The following is a 15,813-nucleotide window of genomic DNA, read 5'->3' as shown; positions in this document are numbered from 1 at the left end:
TCTGAAACCCTGTTAACAATGTGGCCTGTGGTTACACCACTACGTGGCTTGAGCTGGTCTGGCCTATTTTTGCTATAATTAATTATTATTAGTATGGCGTAATTTTGCTATTTTTATTTATTTATTTATTTTGATCACTCTGTCAGAGCAGCAGTCATAATGGACTGGCTCATGTATGCTCTGCTGCCCTCCAAAGGATGGGAATGCTGCACTCCTGTTCCTTGAGATGCTTCCAGCCACAGCTGAGTGCAAGGTTATTATTTTTTTTTTAATATTCTGTGTGTGGCAAAGAGTCTGGAAACAGAATACCTGTGATAGACTTGAAAAGACACACTTGTCAGGTATTTCCTAAGCCATCACCAAGAATGCTACCCAATAAATACTGCCATGGTTTGCTATCTAGCTGTTCAGCCCATCCAATCCCTGTGCATTGGTGTGATTTTATTCATGAATAAAGCCACCATCCCTGGAAGTGTTTAAGGAAAGCCTGGAAATGTCTCTTGATGCCAAGATCCAGTTGACATGGTGGTGCTCGATGTTGGACCTGCTGATCTCAGAGGTCTTTTCCAACCTAATGGATTCAGTGATTCTCTGATCTGTGTGCAGGGGAGAAAAAACAGAATTAAACCCCACTTCAGCTCTTAGGGCACCAAAGGAAACACAGCTGGCAATGAAGAAGTATCAGCGCCCAGCGGAGCATGAGCGGCCGTGAGGCGTCTCGCAGTCACAGCACTCAGTAACTTGTCCTCCATGCTGGCGGGAGGCCTCCGGACCCCTTGCAAAAGGAAAAAAAGGAGAAGAGAGCGGCGGGCGAAGGGCAGCGCCGCGTAGGGGAAGCGCCCGGGGCGGGCGGGGAGGAGCCGCGCTCTGCGGGGCCGCGGGCATGGGGGCACCCGGGGGCGCCCCCAAGGGCGCAGCCCGCGGGCGGGGCTGCGGCCGTTGCGCTCCGCGCAGCCAGTCAGTCACATGAGCCGCCGCCCTCCTTCCCCGGCACCCCTCGGCCGCGAATGGCACGGCCCGGATGCGCTTGTACGCAAGGAGGGTGCGGGCGAACCATTGAGCGGGGGCGGGGGAACCCGGCAGCCGCCGGCCGGGAACACCCCTTCGCCGGGGCGCTGCGGCGGCGGGGAGCGGACGTGACAGCGGCGCGGCCGGCGGCGGAGCGCGATGGGGGTCCCGCGGGGACAGGAGCGCCAGGCCCCGCAGGAGGTACCGGAGCCGCGTCTCTCCCAGCCCCCCGTCCCCCGGGCGCTGCCGAGGCCCCGCTGCACCGGCGTCCCCGGGATCCCCGCCCGCTCCTGCCCCGGTTCCCGGCCCTGGCCGGCAGCGCGGGGGTCGGTGCCGCTCAGCGCGCTGGGCGCGGGGGACGCGGAGGCCTGCGGGGCTGCCGGCAGCGCTGTGCAGTCACCTTCGGTGCTCCATCGCCTCCCGTGTGCCCGCTGCAAGCCCGGCTGGCCGGGTTCCCGTGAGAGGCAGCGGGGAGGAGGAGGGTGCCCAGAGGGGTGGAGGCAGGCAGGTGGGGCCGTGCAGCCCTCGGGCACACCTGGAGCCTTGTGAGCGGCTCTCCGGCCTAGGGCCGAGCTGCCGGGAGCTCTGTGCTTCTGGGAAATCGCGTGTATCCCCGGAGCTGGGGGGTTCCATCCTCTAAGGGGGGGGGACAAAAGCCCTGGGATGGGCTGGCTGTGCTGGTGAGGCTTCGGAGCACCGGGACTGTCTGAGCTGCCCGTCACAGTTCACTTTTGTGACTGCCCTGCTTTGAAATTGCATTGCCCAAAAAGTGGAATTCCGTGTGAGCGTCTCCTCCCGGTTTTGTAGAGGGATTAGAAAAGCGTGTCCTGGTTTCGGCTGGGACAGAGGTTAAATTGAAGTGTGTGAGTTTATGAAGCCTGAAATTGAAAGAAATGTGTGAAATGGAGAATAAGTTAACTGGTTTATGGCAATAGGACAATCTTAGTAGCTAGGGGCAGGCAGTGGACCAGGAGTTTGAACAGCAAAAGCAGATTAAAGTATTTAACTGGGTGAAAATATTTCTAAATGGACTTAACATCACATGTGCTACCTGTTTCTTCAATGTCTTTCAAATTAACAACCAGGTTGCTAATGTAAGGCAGGTTTACCCTGATATGTGGTCTGTGCCAAGGCTCGGAAAATGTTCACTCTTCAAATGAATGAGAAAAACTGAATTAGTGTTTTGTTGTTTGTTTGTCAGGTGGAAACAAGAGAAGATGAGGAACAAAACATCAAGTTGACTGAAATCTTGGAACTGTTGGTGGCTGCTGGGTATTTTCGAGCAAGAATCAAGGGGTTATCACCCTTTGACAAGGTGAGGCCATTACAATATTTTAAACGCTTCTTTTAAGTATAAGAGGCTTATACGTTTTGCTGGTTTGCTTAGCAATTCTTTATAAGACAGTTGCAATTTATGAGGCTTCTCTGTGTGAATAATTCTGCAAATGACCTAGTTTCAGACAGACAGGACCTCTTCAGTCTTGAAAGACAATTTTGTGCAGCAAGGCCTGTTTTAAAGGTGAAAATTGGATGCAAACTTACTGCTGTCTGCTTTTTTTGGGTGCTATGGCCTATGCTGGAGTTGTGTGCAGGGAATTTTCCTCTCTCTCCCAACAGCAGTTAAAATAGGTAATCTTTGGATACTTGGAGTCTTTGGATACTTGGAGATAGCATGGTAATTTTTAAAACAGCATTGATGAGAAATGAGGAAGTGTCTGTGTAAGAAAGGAACAGTTAGCCTGGTGAGATTATTTTGGGGCTGTTTTTGCATATCTTTAGAATGTCATATTTGTTAACCTTTCATTGTTGTAGACAGGAAATGTGTGATGCTGACAGTGAGCAAAGTTCAGGTTGAAGAGAGATTTCTGATTTGCTGTAATGCGGACTCTGTGAGAAATTCCTGAACCAAGATTTAAAAACACAGAACTACAGCAGCCTTGAAATGGATTCTTCTGTTTTTTGCTCTCTCTTTGATCATAGCACAGCCTCACTTTGCAATACAATTTTATTTTATTCAAACTCTTTGGTATTGCTAACAGTCGCTGCTCAGGAGTCTGTGCTTTCAGACAGAGAAATTTCAAGGAGACTGCTTTGGATGTAACATTGTTGCATTTGTGTGTAGAAATCCTTGCATTTATGTGTAGAAATCACTTACAGGTACTTAAATACAATTGCAAAGTTACCATTTCATGACGGTTCCCAACCTCACCAAAATGAGCCTTGCTACTGAAAATGATCACACTGCTAATGCAAAAGGGATGTATGGGTTATCATAGAGGGGAGTGTGAGAGGGGAGTTTGTCAGAAACCTTGTTAGAAACCAAGCTTCCTAATCTGCTGTGTGATAATGGCAAGTAATTCCACATTTTAATCCCTTTTTCTCTTCTTTGCCTTTGCACACATTTAGGTTATTTTGCACATATTTATGCAAGGCTGTCTTTAAATGTTTCTGTAAAGTTGATGAAACGGCTCAGGAGTTTAAATATGCCCATGTCAGAATAGGGCCTGAAATACAGATTTCTGCAGAGCTGGGGATTTCCTGTGTGCTGATGCTGTGTCTAGCACTTTGTGTTGCATGTGTCAGCAAGCAAGAAATAATAGTAGCAAAGATGTATATAAAAAGGTAAATATAAGACTGCAGTAATTATGATCCTTGATAAAACTTTGATATGGTCCCTTTTTGGAGGTTGTGACATTTAACATACTGTTGTGTTTTATCCTTTTGGTTGGTTGGTTTTCTTTTTTCAATCTGAGAGCTGTTCCAAAACTAATATATAAAGCTAAGAGAGGAATTTAGGTTGTCAATAACTGCTGGGTTGGTTTTTGTCTTCTTGTACACATGTGCTAGTGTATAGTACACAAGTGTACATGTGTATAGTATTGTATGAAGTTGGTGTGGTTGTGTTATCTGAGTCTGTCTCAGAGCAGAGAGGATACTGAGGAGGGTGAGATTACTGAGATGTAGTTTCTAAAATAAATGAAGCCTGGAAGATTCATTTGGGTTTACCTGTTCAGTTTAGAATGGCCCTGACCATGCTGTTGCTCCTTTGCCAGGTGGTGGGAGGCATGACGTGGTGTATCACTACCTGCAGCTTTGACATTGACGTGGATTTGTTATTTCAGGAAAACTCTACTATTGGTCAAAAAATGTAAGTTGATTAAATGGCAAGTGGGGGATTTTTCTTCTTTTTCTTAGAAAATAAAACGTGGGTGGGGAGGGGGATGTTACCTGATGTGTTTCTAAGGAAGAGTTTTAGTTCAGATTTCCTGCTTTTGAGGACTGCCTGTTTACAAAAGGCACAGGTTTCTGGGTTTCTCAGACTGTAGTTCCACAAATTCTAAATCCAGAAAGAAGCTTATTTCAAACCAGGCAGGGCCATTCTATTTGGGCTGCCATGCTCTTATATCCCTACTAAGCACTGAAAGCATTTATGTGGCTCCACACTGAACTGAATTGGGAACTGATCCAAATTAAAACCTACCAAAAAAACCCTGAAAAACCAAAACCCAAAAGAAAAAAAAAAAAAAGATAATAGTTTTAACATGAATGAATTCCTGGATCCAGTTCTCTATGCAGCTGTACGGATGCTTGTGCTGGCACAAGGGGGTGATGCAGAGGCCAAAGCAAAGGGTAGAGGGAGACCACGCTGCTGGAAGCTGCAGTGCAACATTAGAAGGCCTTCCCTGAGCTCCCTGTGTCTGCAGTTCTGCTGTGTAAATAACCCTGACTCCCTTTTATGGTTCTGGGTTAGAATTGTAGCATCAGCAAACAGAATTTAAAGCATGTCACTGTTGCCAAAATAGGTATCTGCCCCATGCTGAGGAGGAGGATTTCCTTCCTCAGGGTGACCCAATGAGAACATTCTGTTTTGATTCATTTCTTATGCATGGAATTTGCTCATAAGCCAGCTAATTCCAGTGCCAGAGAGCTTATAGACATTGTTTATGCTGGGAAAGGGAACACATTCTAAACTCCATTATTTCTTTATTTATATTTGATAAAAGAGGCATAATTAAAATTTGCAGGAAATAAGTTTAGCCTGATAAGTTACAGTGGCTTATTAAGAGACTTATTTACTTAGTGTAGTTAAAAAGAACATCTTGCTGTGTATTCTTGAAAATCATAGAGAATTGGCAAGGGTTTTCAAAATAAATATTTGTGGGTATTGCAATTGGAGGCACTCAAAGATATAGATAACTAACTACATAGATAACTAACTACATCATAGATAACTAAGTACATAAAGCATTGCTGAGTGGAAAGAATTAAGTAGAGACTAGGAATGAAAATGGTAGTGGTAGTTTTTTTGTCTTTGCTATCCTTAAAAACAACATGGTCGGAGCTGGTTAAGTCGTTCTCAAAATGTTCTGCTATTTTTCCAGCTGACTGGATGCCAAACTGGCAAAACAAAAATCAGTCTCCTCTCCCAAAACAGCAGCAATGATTTATTTGTAAATCTAAAAGTGTTCAGAACATAGGAGCATAGGCTGTTTTGATGTCCATGTAATGTTTGTGTTGGTAGAGGCTCAGGGCTTCCGTGGTGTTTTCAAGATAAAGCAAAGTTAAACTGTGTTTTCTCAGTATAACTCCAAAGTGATGGTGTTACACCATTGTGATGGTGTCCTGTTATTTAATTGCTGGGCTCAAATAAACATGGAAGCATACATTAGGATAAATAGTTTTTTGTTTTAATTGCATTTGCTTTGATTGTGCTTCACTTCCCTTTAGGAAGTAAAATGTTTCAGGCTCTAGTCCCAGATTTTGGTCACTGTCTCATATCTCTTGATCCCCTTTTGTTCTTCCAGGACCTTAGTTGTCCATTTGGACAGTGCTAAATATCAGTGAGGTCAGTACTGGAGCAGTTAATTTTTTGTCCTTCATGGGGAAATAGCTTTGCTTTTCCAAGTAAAGTTCTCATCCTCAGTGGTTACACCTGCTTTAAAAATGTACTTGCCAACATTGACAGCAAAAAAAATTCTTGCCTTAAAATTAGGTATTCAGTGGAAACAGGATGAATTTCTTACAGATGGATCCCTTGTGGCAGGGTAATCCTTTCACTTAACCAGCTCTTACTGAGCTCTAGAATGAGATTGCTGCCAGCAAATTCAATTTTTGTCGCTTAAAAATATGTGAAGTGCACTGTGTATTTAGCTTCTAAGTGCAGTATCTGTTTAAATTCAGAAAGTTTCAGGTGTAACATCAATATTTATTTTGAGAGTTCTGCTAAATAAAGTTTTAAGTCCTTACATTTGTTTCTGGACTTCCTTGGAGTGTACATCTCTTACTTAATGTAACTGTTCTTAAAGCTGCTGTTTATTCATGTTGGGTGTACCCTATAACATGTAAAGGTGTTTGTGGTGGTGTATTTTATATGGGTATTTTCTCTGTCCAGAAATGCAGATTTTGAAATTTTCTGTAGTAGTTAAATGAATTTCCAAGGTAGGAGCCTGTAAGTGGGGCTTAATCACCTCTTCACAGACTGATGATATAAATAGTGCCTGTAAAAGCTGTTTTGGAAATGAGTTGGATTGCTTTTCATTATATATAGTGGAAGTTACTAGAGGGAATCTTGGCACTACCGTGTTTTCAAAAATAATCTGTAATTTACAAAAGAAAATTGTAGCATATATACATCTGTCTTTTTGTTGTTTTTATAATAGTGCCTTAACTGAAAAAATTGTGTCGGTATTACCAAAAATGAAGTGTCCGCATCGTTTGGAACCACATCAGATCCAGGGACTGGATTTCATTCACATATTTCCTGTTGTACAGGTAATAATTTCATGCTGTATTGATACTTTGCTGAAAAATTCATAAAACTTGCATAAAAAATAGAACAAAGCTTTGAATTATTGTTTGGCACTTTATTTAACTTTGGAATAAGTAAGCAGAGAGAAGTCATTTGTCTTGATGTTTTTAAAGAATGAAGTGACATTATGGAAGATAGAATTTTAAAGTATTGTTTTATCCACATTTAGAAAATAAACAAAACTAACTCTCTGAATTCTTTGCAGTGGAGTCAGATTGTGCCTATTGTGGAATGCCTTCTGAAAGGAACCTGAATTTAATCTTGTTGTGGAATCTGATAGTCTGCTTTGGCAGATTAGGAAATAAAACAAATGCCTTCCAGTCTCTGTTTAACTTATGGAGTAAGTTATGCAGAAAAACCTTGAATCAGAAGGATATGAATAAGGCAGAAGTCATTGGGGTCATTTCTTTAAGCATAATTTATCCTTATTTCCTATCACTTAAAACTGTGCTCTGACAAGTGATCCTCTTACTGTGTATTTGCTGAGCACCACTGACTCACCATGTGCTTCATTCTCAAGTTTATTAAGATTTAAGCTAACACCTGATGTGTTCCAGTTACATGTGGTATTTTGAGAATCCTTGGCATTTTTTGATTTTCCTTTCATCTACACACAGAAAGGTATCTTTGACAAATAGGGAGAATGAAGACTGTTAAGCAAGCTTCTTTTCCATTAAATATCTCCTTACCTCGTGCCTGTGAAGGAATTTAGCAAGAAAGAAGAATCTAAATTTCAATCTGTAAGAAGTGGGGAAAACTTTCTGGTGCTCTTTCCTCTTCTAGTTGGAAGCTCCTGAGGAAAACCACGCTTAACTGCACTCCCCACAAAACATTCTGTGGTGTGTCTGCTCTTACACAGCTTTCAGGCTGTGGAAAATTTGTATCTTGCTAATGTGTGTTTTTGCTTCTGAACCCTTATTTCCTATACAGAAGAAAAAAAAAATCAACCCAGGTGAGTTTCTTGCCCTGGTCACTGGATGGCAATGAATGGTTACATTTATCAAACACTAGGCTTCTTTCATGGGATATATATTCCTCCTCCTGTAAAAACAATAGCACTAGGTGTTCTTTTCTGTCACCTGTTTTATCACAAATCCTGGTGTGGGATATTGCTTCTGGAAAGGAGAAACATAAATTCTAAACAGGGAGGAAATCTGCTTCTGGGTTTCTCTGAGGGCAGTGACTCCCAGTATTTGTAGCTGGCCAGTAGGTGGTAGAGCTGACCCATACAAGTCTTTTTTGGGATGTAGAGGATCTTGATTTAAAAATTATGGCTTTCTGTCAGCTCCCTGTGAAGTTCTGCCTGCTCCACATAATCTAGGTTCCTCATTTCATCCCAGCCAAGACAGACTTTCAGGAAAACTTTTTGGTGTCACCAGAATACTGTTCTGAAAAAGACCATGCAAAATATGAAATGCTGACTACACCATGTAAGAATTATGTATTTGGTAATGGCACTTTATTCAATGCCCTGGTAAAATCACGATTCCACTTTATCTGTAAATCTCAAATCAGTTTTCAAATAGTACAAATGCTTGCTCTAAAGTCTGGCATTGTGTCCCATTAGCTCTTGCACTGTCCATGAATTTAGGTGGATCCTTCCCTACAGGAAGAAATTAGGCTGAGTTGGCTCACTGCCATAAACTGTAGCAGAACTTTAAAAAAATACTAAAAAATCTTACAATTATTCCATTGGGCAGAAATGTCATTGTACTTCCTAATAAATTCTGCATATGATCACAGGCAAAAGTATGTACAGTCTTGTGTTGAGATGTTCTTGGTAATTAATATTCTTCATTTTCATCTCTTGTTGTCATCATGTTCCCCTTACTTTCCAGGGGTTCATGGTTTATAGCACAGGAAACAGTTGTTGGTTCAAACTTGAATCCCACAACTGATCTCATCTCATCTCTTCTGTGACCTCCTGCACAGGCTGTCAACAGTCTGCAAGATTTATCTTCTCCAACATTGTTTAAAATGTACTTCAGGATTTTGTGGCTTTTTGTGTGGTCTTATAAATGTCAGAAGAAGCCTTTTTTCTTGCACAGGCATGTGGTTCTTCATGAGCACTTCATAGGCTTGAAGATCTGTCTGTTCATGGTGGAGCTGTAGTCTTTTAAACCAGTGAGTGATCTACAGTAGGAGAATGTCATACAAGAAACATATGCACAAATGAAAAAGAAATGTTTGTAAAGTCACAAATACTGACACTTTTTGTTAGGGTTAGGCCAAAGAGTTGCCATGTTTACAAATAAATCACATGCTCTTGTTTCCATGCTTAAAAATGTGCTTTTAGCTTTTATCATGTATTAAAAAATAGAGCAGCAGTTTGGTGCTTGCTGCTATTATTCTTTTGTTTTCAGCTAATACGATTTTCTTTTCAGTGGCTGGTGAAACGTGCAATAGAAACAAGGGAAGAAATGGGAGATTATGTCCGTTCTTACTCAATATCACAGTTTCAGAAAACTCACAGGCTGCCAGAGGTAAGATTGAGGCAGTTCTTGTTTCTGTTATATGTCAGATGTTCAGCTGCAGTACCATCCTCACAGCTCTGAAATCTGCACACTTCACCAGAGTAAAGTGCCGTTGTTTTGTCAGTGTTAGAGGAATCCCCTACAAATTTATCTGGGAAAAAAATTGAAGCATTATTGTGACAGAAATTTTGTAGATTCTGGTTAAGTTTTGCCTAATGATTGCCTTAGTTTTTCTGCAGTATTTGGTATTTTTGTATCTCTGTGTTCAGAAGCACCCAGCATGCTGTGGAGAACCTAATGTAGTTAATTGAGAATGAATATGCTGTTAATACTCTATAATTTGGGGTTTCTTTCAGAGTGTTGAAAGGCAGCTCTTGTCTTCCTGTATCCAAACCCCAAAATTTGCTTCTGAAAACTAGATTTGTAAAAAACTTCATTCAGTAACTGAACTGTTCTTCAGCAATGAGATGAAGTTTCCTTCATAGAGGAGGAGAGATTGAATGAGCTTGGATATGTGCCTGTAGTGCAAAGCCATCAGTTCTGTTCTTACATATCACAAGGCAATTTCATTTTTAACATTTAGAACCTAAGTTTTGTCCCTTTGTAATAGGATTAAAGATAGATGTCCCTAGTATTGGGATAGACAGATTTAATTAACTTGGCATGCTTTAGATTTTGATTTTTTTTAATAATTATCTTTAATGCTTAGAAACTAAACAGTAGAGGAGACTTCTCTTTTTCACATCAAGTCTATCCCAGTTCATTTCTTAATAGTGTATTAAAGATTGAAGATCCCAGTAGTGGGCTGGGACTGCTTTTGTGTCAGGCTGCTGATCTGGACACAGTTTTGATGACCTATCTCCCATCTGAAGGCAGAAGCAAATACTTTTCTTTTTACAGCAAATCACTAACATTTCACCAAATCACTGGGAGAAACTGTTTGACAGCTTTGTTTCACAGAATCATTAGAATGTTGGAGATTTAGTATCCATTCCTGGTGTTTTAATTACTTCCACTAATGTTTTTCAGGATGATGAATTCATGCAAAGAAAAGAGAAGGCACTCAAAACAGTTACTGATATCTTTGTAAGTATGTTAGATTTCTTTTTTTTATGGCCAAGTGAGTGGTTTTAGTAATGAAATGGATGTGGTTAATTGGATTTTCTTATGAGAAGATCCCAATTAAGTTACATGTTGATCATCATTGAGACAGGTCTCAAATGCCAATATATCACATTGATAGGTGGGCACTGTATGAGGAGATAAACCACATCCACTGCCTGCATGGGCTGTGTGGAATCCCACACTATCAAACAAAACTCACAGGGCGGCCTTCAGATTGTTAAACCCTCAGCAGACTTAAATGTGTGCTTGAAGCTATCAGCAGTTGTGCTATTTGCCTTGAAATTGGTTAATATGGTGATGATCTCAATTATCTGCATTTCAGAACTTGACTTTTTCACTTCTTGTACTTAGCAATGGAAGTAAACACTTTGCTTCAGAAATGCTTTCTTCGAGTAGCAGATGTTGGTTGGGAAAGGTGGTCTCACCTGTGTTCTCCTTTTTCACATGCAAATCTCCTAACTCTTGGATAAACTGTTTGTGTATATTTTTGGAAGCTTGTTCATGAACGCTACAGAGAGGTAAAATAGTAAAACACCTGGGCTCTCTCACTCTCATACCTGAATTCAGATGTCTGGCTGCCAACTGCAGTTTCTGTCCTTGCTTTCTAATTTCCCTCTTACTTGGGACTATCAATTCACCATTCTGACTCACAGTAGTTCACTACTGCTTTGGGGGTTTTTGGACCATCTTGATAAATTCCAGGGCAGCATTTGACAAGAGAGGAGAAATCTGGTTTTGCTTTGAATGGCACATTTTCAAGGCTCTTCAATAAATAGTGAAACCCTGCTCTCCTGAGAAAATCCCTGTTTTTCAGACAGCTCTAGCCAGGCACCCTGAGCTCTTCATTCATAGATGGAGGTGCTCAGTGCTGGTGTAAGGAGCCACATGAGAGGCTGTGTAATGGGCCAGACAAGTCACCTTACTCTTTTGGCAGGTTTTGGAGGGAGGTAGTTGTTTTTCTGTACAAAGGACCTGAGTGTAATATATGTGGTTGAATTACAGCATGTGTTTGTATAATAACATTGCAATGAAAGTCTCCAGGTGATGACCAATGTAGCTCCTTTGTTAATCTATTTGAATAATTGTCCTTGCTTTGGAAATTTCAATTACAGTTTCTAAAGTGCTGTTCCTCATGTTTTGATTGGGTTTTTTAATTATTAGCAGACTTACAATGAGTCTTTTACTCCAGCTAGAAGCACTTGCCTTTCCAGTGAGCCATGTATTCTGTTTTACATGTTAGCTTACCCTCTATCAATTTGTTCTTGTTTGAAATCTCCACTTTGGTGTCACGTCTTTGAAAAAGATGGAAAGCCATTTCAGCAGTGTTATGGTGCAGGAATTGTTTGTTGAAAATAATAGTTTGTGTGGTATGGAAAGCCAGATTTAAAAAGAAATCTTCTCCCTTCTGTTTTTAAATTGGAAGCAGCTCTATCAGTACAATATATTAATTGTGAATTCTTGTTTTATTTGATGGGCTGTTGTTGAGCTAATGGATCACACTTGGATGGCAGGAGATTGAAGTCATTTTACTACCAAACTTCTTGAGACTTTTTCACTGTCTTGCAGGAGGTTTACAAACCCCAGAGAAAATACAAACGTCAGACAGGGGCTGAGGAGCTGCTGGATGAGGAATCAAAGGTTCATGCCACACTTCTGGAATATGGCAGGTGAAAGGCTTCATTTAGCTCTCTCTTGATTTTATTGTGTTTTTTATAAAAACAGCTTAAATACATCATCCTTCCAGATAGTGTGTCAATCAATATTAGGTATTTGCAAGCAATCCACTGAAAATTTGGTGAAAAAGGACCTGCAGTTGCTGTTGCTTCTTTTTCTCATTCTCACGTGGCTGCTGCATCAGGAGGCTGAAACATGGTTGAATGTTTTGTGTTCTCACTTTGCTGCAAACTTTCATTCAGAGACAAAGTTACCAAGGCTTTCAGTTTTCTATTATCTCTGAAAGTCCCTCTGGTTTACTGAGAGCTCTCCAAACACATAAAAATGAAGTTACAGAGCTTCTGTTTCTAGTTTCTATTTCCAGTTTTCCTTTCACAGTTTAGTGGTAAGGACATCTTGTCTGCTGTCTGAGCTCTTAATACTTAACAAGTGCAGATTACATCTGAATTCCATTTTGTATCTTCTGGGGCTTCTTTTCCCCCATAGCCATCGATTTTTTGATTTGTCTCACTGTTTTGAGTACTTTCCTTTTAACAGTAACCTGGAGTGTAGTGTAATAGCTCAGGATTAACTTTCAAATGTGAAGAGAGCATTGCCTTTTCCTCTCATGAGCTTTACATGATAATATTTTATGGAAAGTCAAGATTTGCAAATCTTGATGGGATATGGAATATCAAGATAATGCCTCTGAAACCATTCTGTAAATATGCTCCAGTACCTGCTTATTTAGTTTACAAAACATTTCAAAACTAATTTGGTCCTGGCTCTTGGTGCATATCTTATGTTGAAAATTGAAAAAAACTTGATGTATTTGTGGAAGTCATAAACAACAGTATTTTTCCTTCATGTTGCTATTGTTCTTTTAGGAGATATGGATTTAGCAGACAAGCAGGAAAAACAGAACAGGTAAAAATATACTAATTTAAAATACTCAAATTGTGGGAAGAACTGCATTGTTGAAGTGTTGGTTACTGTTAAATCTTAAAATACAGCAGAATAGACAGCTATAACTTCTACTGTTAACAGATTTTATAAATGGCTAACTGCAGTTAAAAATCTGCATGCCATGAAAGGTGGATTACCCTTTTTAAAGGATTTCCTTCATCTCTGCTTACAGATCACATTTTGCAAATTTATTTTTTGTTTAGAAGAAAGAGGGTGTGGGCATTGGGTTTGTTTTGGTTTGACTTTTATTGTTAGGTAATGACATATTTTGTCTGTTTATATTTTTCAACTGAGTGTGACATAATGTGATCATTAAAGGGTCTTTCTTTTTAAAGAACCATTCAGCTTGGTAAGAAATATTGTTGACATTTATTACAAAACACTTTGTTTGATGTGATAGAGAAACTTATACATAAATAAAATTATAAATAAATCATTGTCCTTGTGGAAAATTAGCATCCTTGCTGTGCTTTTGATGATTATGGCATCTTAAAATGTCCATAAAATGCTGGGTACCTGCAGTTTTGTGATTTCAGTGCAGATATTAATTTGGCTTCAAGTCTTTATTACAGAGATAATGAAGGTAATGCATTAAACACATCATGGACCCAGCAATACATTGAGTAGATTAAAATTGCTCTTCTTCATTATCTCAGTATTCCACATACAAATGTGACATTTATTTTTTTATAAATGGAGATATATCTCCAACTAGGCATGTCTGTTTTCCCTTCAGAGTCACCACTAGTCATGTTTATAGAGTTTATTTTGTTTCTTCAAAAGTTCTGTTGCCTTTGGGATATTGTATATTAGATGTTGTGGAAGCTGAGCCTCCAGAAAGGCAGAAGTGAACAGTGAAATATGTTAGTGGTGTGGAAGGGTGACCTAGAAACTGAGCCTGGCTGTCCCCAGTTCTCTTTGCTTCAGTGGTACAAATTCTTCTAACTGAACCAGGCATGTTTGCAATTTTTATGTTGGATGTTTGTTGCACCGATATTAAGTTGCAAAAATGATTTATTAAAAAAAAAAATCAGTCCTGTCTTGTGTAGTAGACATCATATTCTGGGTTGTCTGAGGTTGGCAGCTCTCTCTCTGTGCAATAAGGAATCTTCAGACCAGATAAGTCCATAGGAAGGCAGAGACACAGTTGGAATACTTGTGAGAAATCAGGAAGGCTTACATTTCATTTGGCATGATTTGGAGGGTGAGGATGTTCCAGTAGCTGAAATGTAGCTGTTCTGTTTATATGAATACATTCCAATTTTCTCCTTGATGTCTTTCTTAACATTTTATTATACCTAGTTCCAATATTCTAATGTCTTAACTTCTCTTGAAAAGGCTGAAGATAAAAAAGCTGTGCTACCTCCAGGGCTTGCAGCAGCAGGGAAGGCAGAGCCTTCTGATGAAGATGACCTTCAGGCTGCTGAGGAGGTGAGCCCCAGGCACAGCAGGCATGGGAGTTACTGACCTGGGGGAGAGATTTCAATTTTCACTGCCCAGTCATTCTCCAAAAGAAGGAAAATCTCCATGGTTAGTTAAAGTGAAAGTCGCTTCCCACAGGAGAATACAGAGCTTGAAATCGATCCACAAAATTAATGTTTTTTGGTGTTTAACACCCAGAACTTCTTTATTATTTCTTGAATCTGAGCATTTTTTTAAAAGGTTGGTTTTTGGTTGACAGTGGGAGTGGAATAGTCTGAGTGAAAGTTTACTATTACAAGAAATTTTCCTTACATTTGGTAACTTTAGCCACCTCTTCTTTTCACAGACTTAGGGCCCTGTTGCATGTTTTAAAATACACACTATATGATACTAATTTTATGTGTGTGTCCCTGGCAGAAAGATAACAAAATGTTAGAAGTTAAATTGTTATGTGTAATTCTTCATGTTTTGCTGTAGCTTCGCATTAAAACTCTGATGACTGGCATGGCTGCAATGGCAACAGAAGAGGTCAGTAGCATTTAAAACTGATACAGCTTTCTTTAAATTATGGTTGATTGTGGTAATTATTCTTAAAATCAGGCTGCTGATTCAGGTCTGAAGTCATGGAATGACTGTGTTTAAATTTTCATAAGGAGAGTGCATAAAAAATGGTTGAATTAGGAAAACAGTAAATTTTACAAGGCTAATTAGTTCACTATTTGCCTTGAAATGATAATGACAAAATATAAATAAATGCCTATTTCAAATGGTTTCTACAAGAATTTCAGGGCAAAGACATCACTCTGCAGCTACCCAAGATGCACTGTCTTACTTTATTCATCTTGTGAAATTATTCAGAGGATTACTGGGGCGAGTGCTGGAAAACTGTGCCTTTCAAGGTTCTTTTCAAGGCACTTATAAATACAACATTAGACTGAGACACAGAAAATACTGGATATGCATCTTCTTTTCTTAGTTTGTTGTATTTAATGAAATAGTGGAACTTGTAGTCTGTTCTTTGATTTCTGGGCAAAAGGACTGGAAATAATTTCAGCTGTTAAACATTGTTTCTGTTGATGCTGGAGTCATGAAAGAAAAGGTAATAATTAGTCTAGTCTCAGAGTTGACTGACATGCTTTCTACTGAAATCCATTGTAGAATTCAGTTCTGTTTGAAAACTGGTTTTATACATGCATGCAGTTTAAAGGTGAATTCTTGCACGTGCCTGCATGCTTAAAGGTTTGTTAAGCAAATGCAAAATTCAGTATAAAGAATAAAAGTTTCTGAAATAAGAATAATTTGCTAAAAGGATTTAAGTGAGACATTTCTATCAGCAAGATTAGGTTTGGGGGGATA

General features: G+C 39.9%; 1 protein-coding gene across 2 annotated transcripts in view; it reads left to right on the top strand.

Annotated features, from left to right (window-relative positions):
* Window positions 1–1,000: 1,000 nt before the first annotated feature.
* CCDC93 (coiled-coil domain containing 93) overlaps window positions 1,001–15,813 on the top strand; it is a 32,334-nt gene continuing 17,521 nt past the window's right edge. Inside the window, exons 1-10 of one of the 2 annotated variants that reach the window (XM_064717647.1) lie at window positions 1,001–1,209; window positions 2,210–2,323; window positions 4,062–4,156; window positions 6,669–6,780; window positions 9,202–9,300; window positions 10,321–10,377; window positions 11,983–12,083; window positions 12,957–12,996; window positions 14,374–14,466; window positions 14,935–14,985. In XM_064717647.1, the coding sequence (XP_064573717.1) occupies window positions 1,168–1,209; window positions 2,210–2,323; window positions 4,062–4,156; window positions 6,669–6,780; window positions 9,202–9,300; window positions 10,321–10,377; window positions 11,983–12,083; window positions 12,957–12,996; window positions 14,374–14,466; window positions 14,935–14,985 (804 nt within the window). In that variant the 5' untranslated portion in view covers window positions 1,001–1,167. Of the gene's footprint in view, window positions 1,210–1,662; window positions 1,790–2,209; window positions 2,324–4,061; window positions 4,157–6,668; window positions 6,781–9,201; window positions 9,301–10,320; window positions 10,378–11,982; window positions 12,084–12,956; window positions 12,997–14,373; window positions 14,467–14,934; window positions 14,986–15,813 lie in introns of those variants that run through there. The other variant, XM_064717648.1, reaches the window with a different exon arrangement.

This window comes from Zonotrichia leucophrys, chromosome 7, assembly GCF_028769735.1.
Source record: "Zonotrichia leucophrys gambelii isolate GWCS_2022_RI chromosome 7, RI_Zleu_2.0, whole genome shotgun sequence".
Taxonomy (NCBI): domain Eukaryota; kingdom Metazoa; phylum Chordata; class Aves; order Passeriformes; family Passerellidae; genus Zonotrichia; species Zonotrichia leucophrys.
Note: the sequence above shows the minus strand (reverse complement) of the source record. Positions and strands in the feature narration are given on the sequence as shown.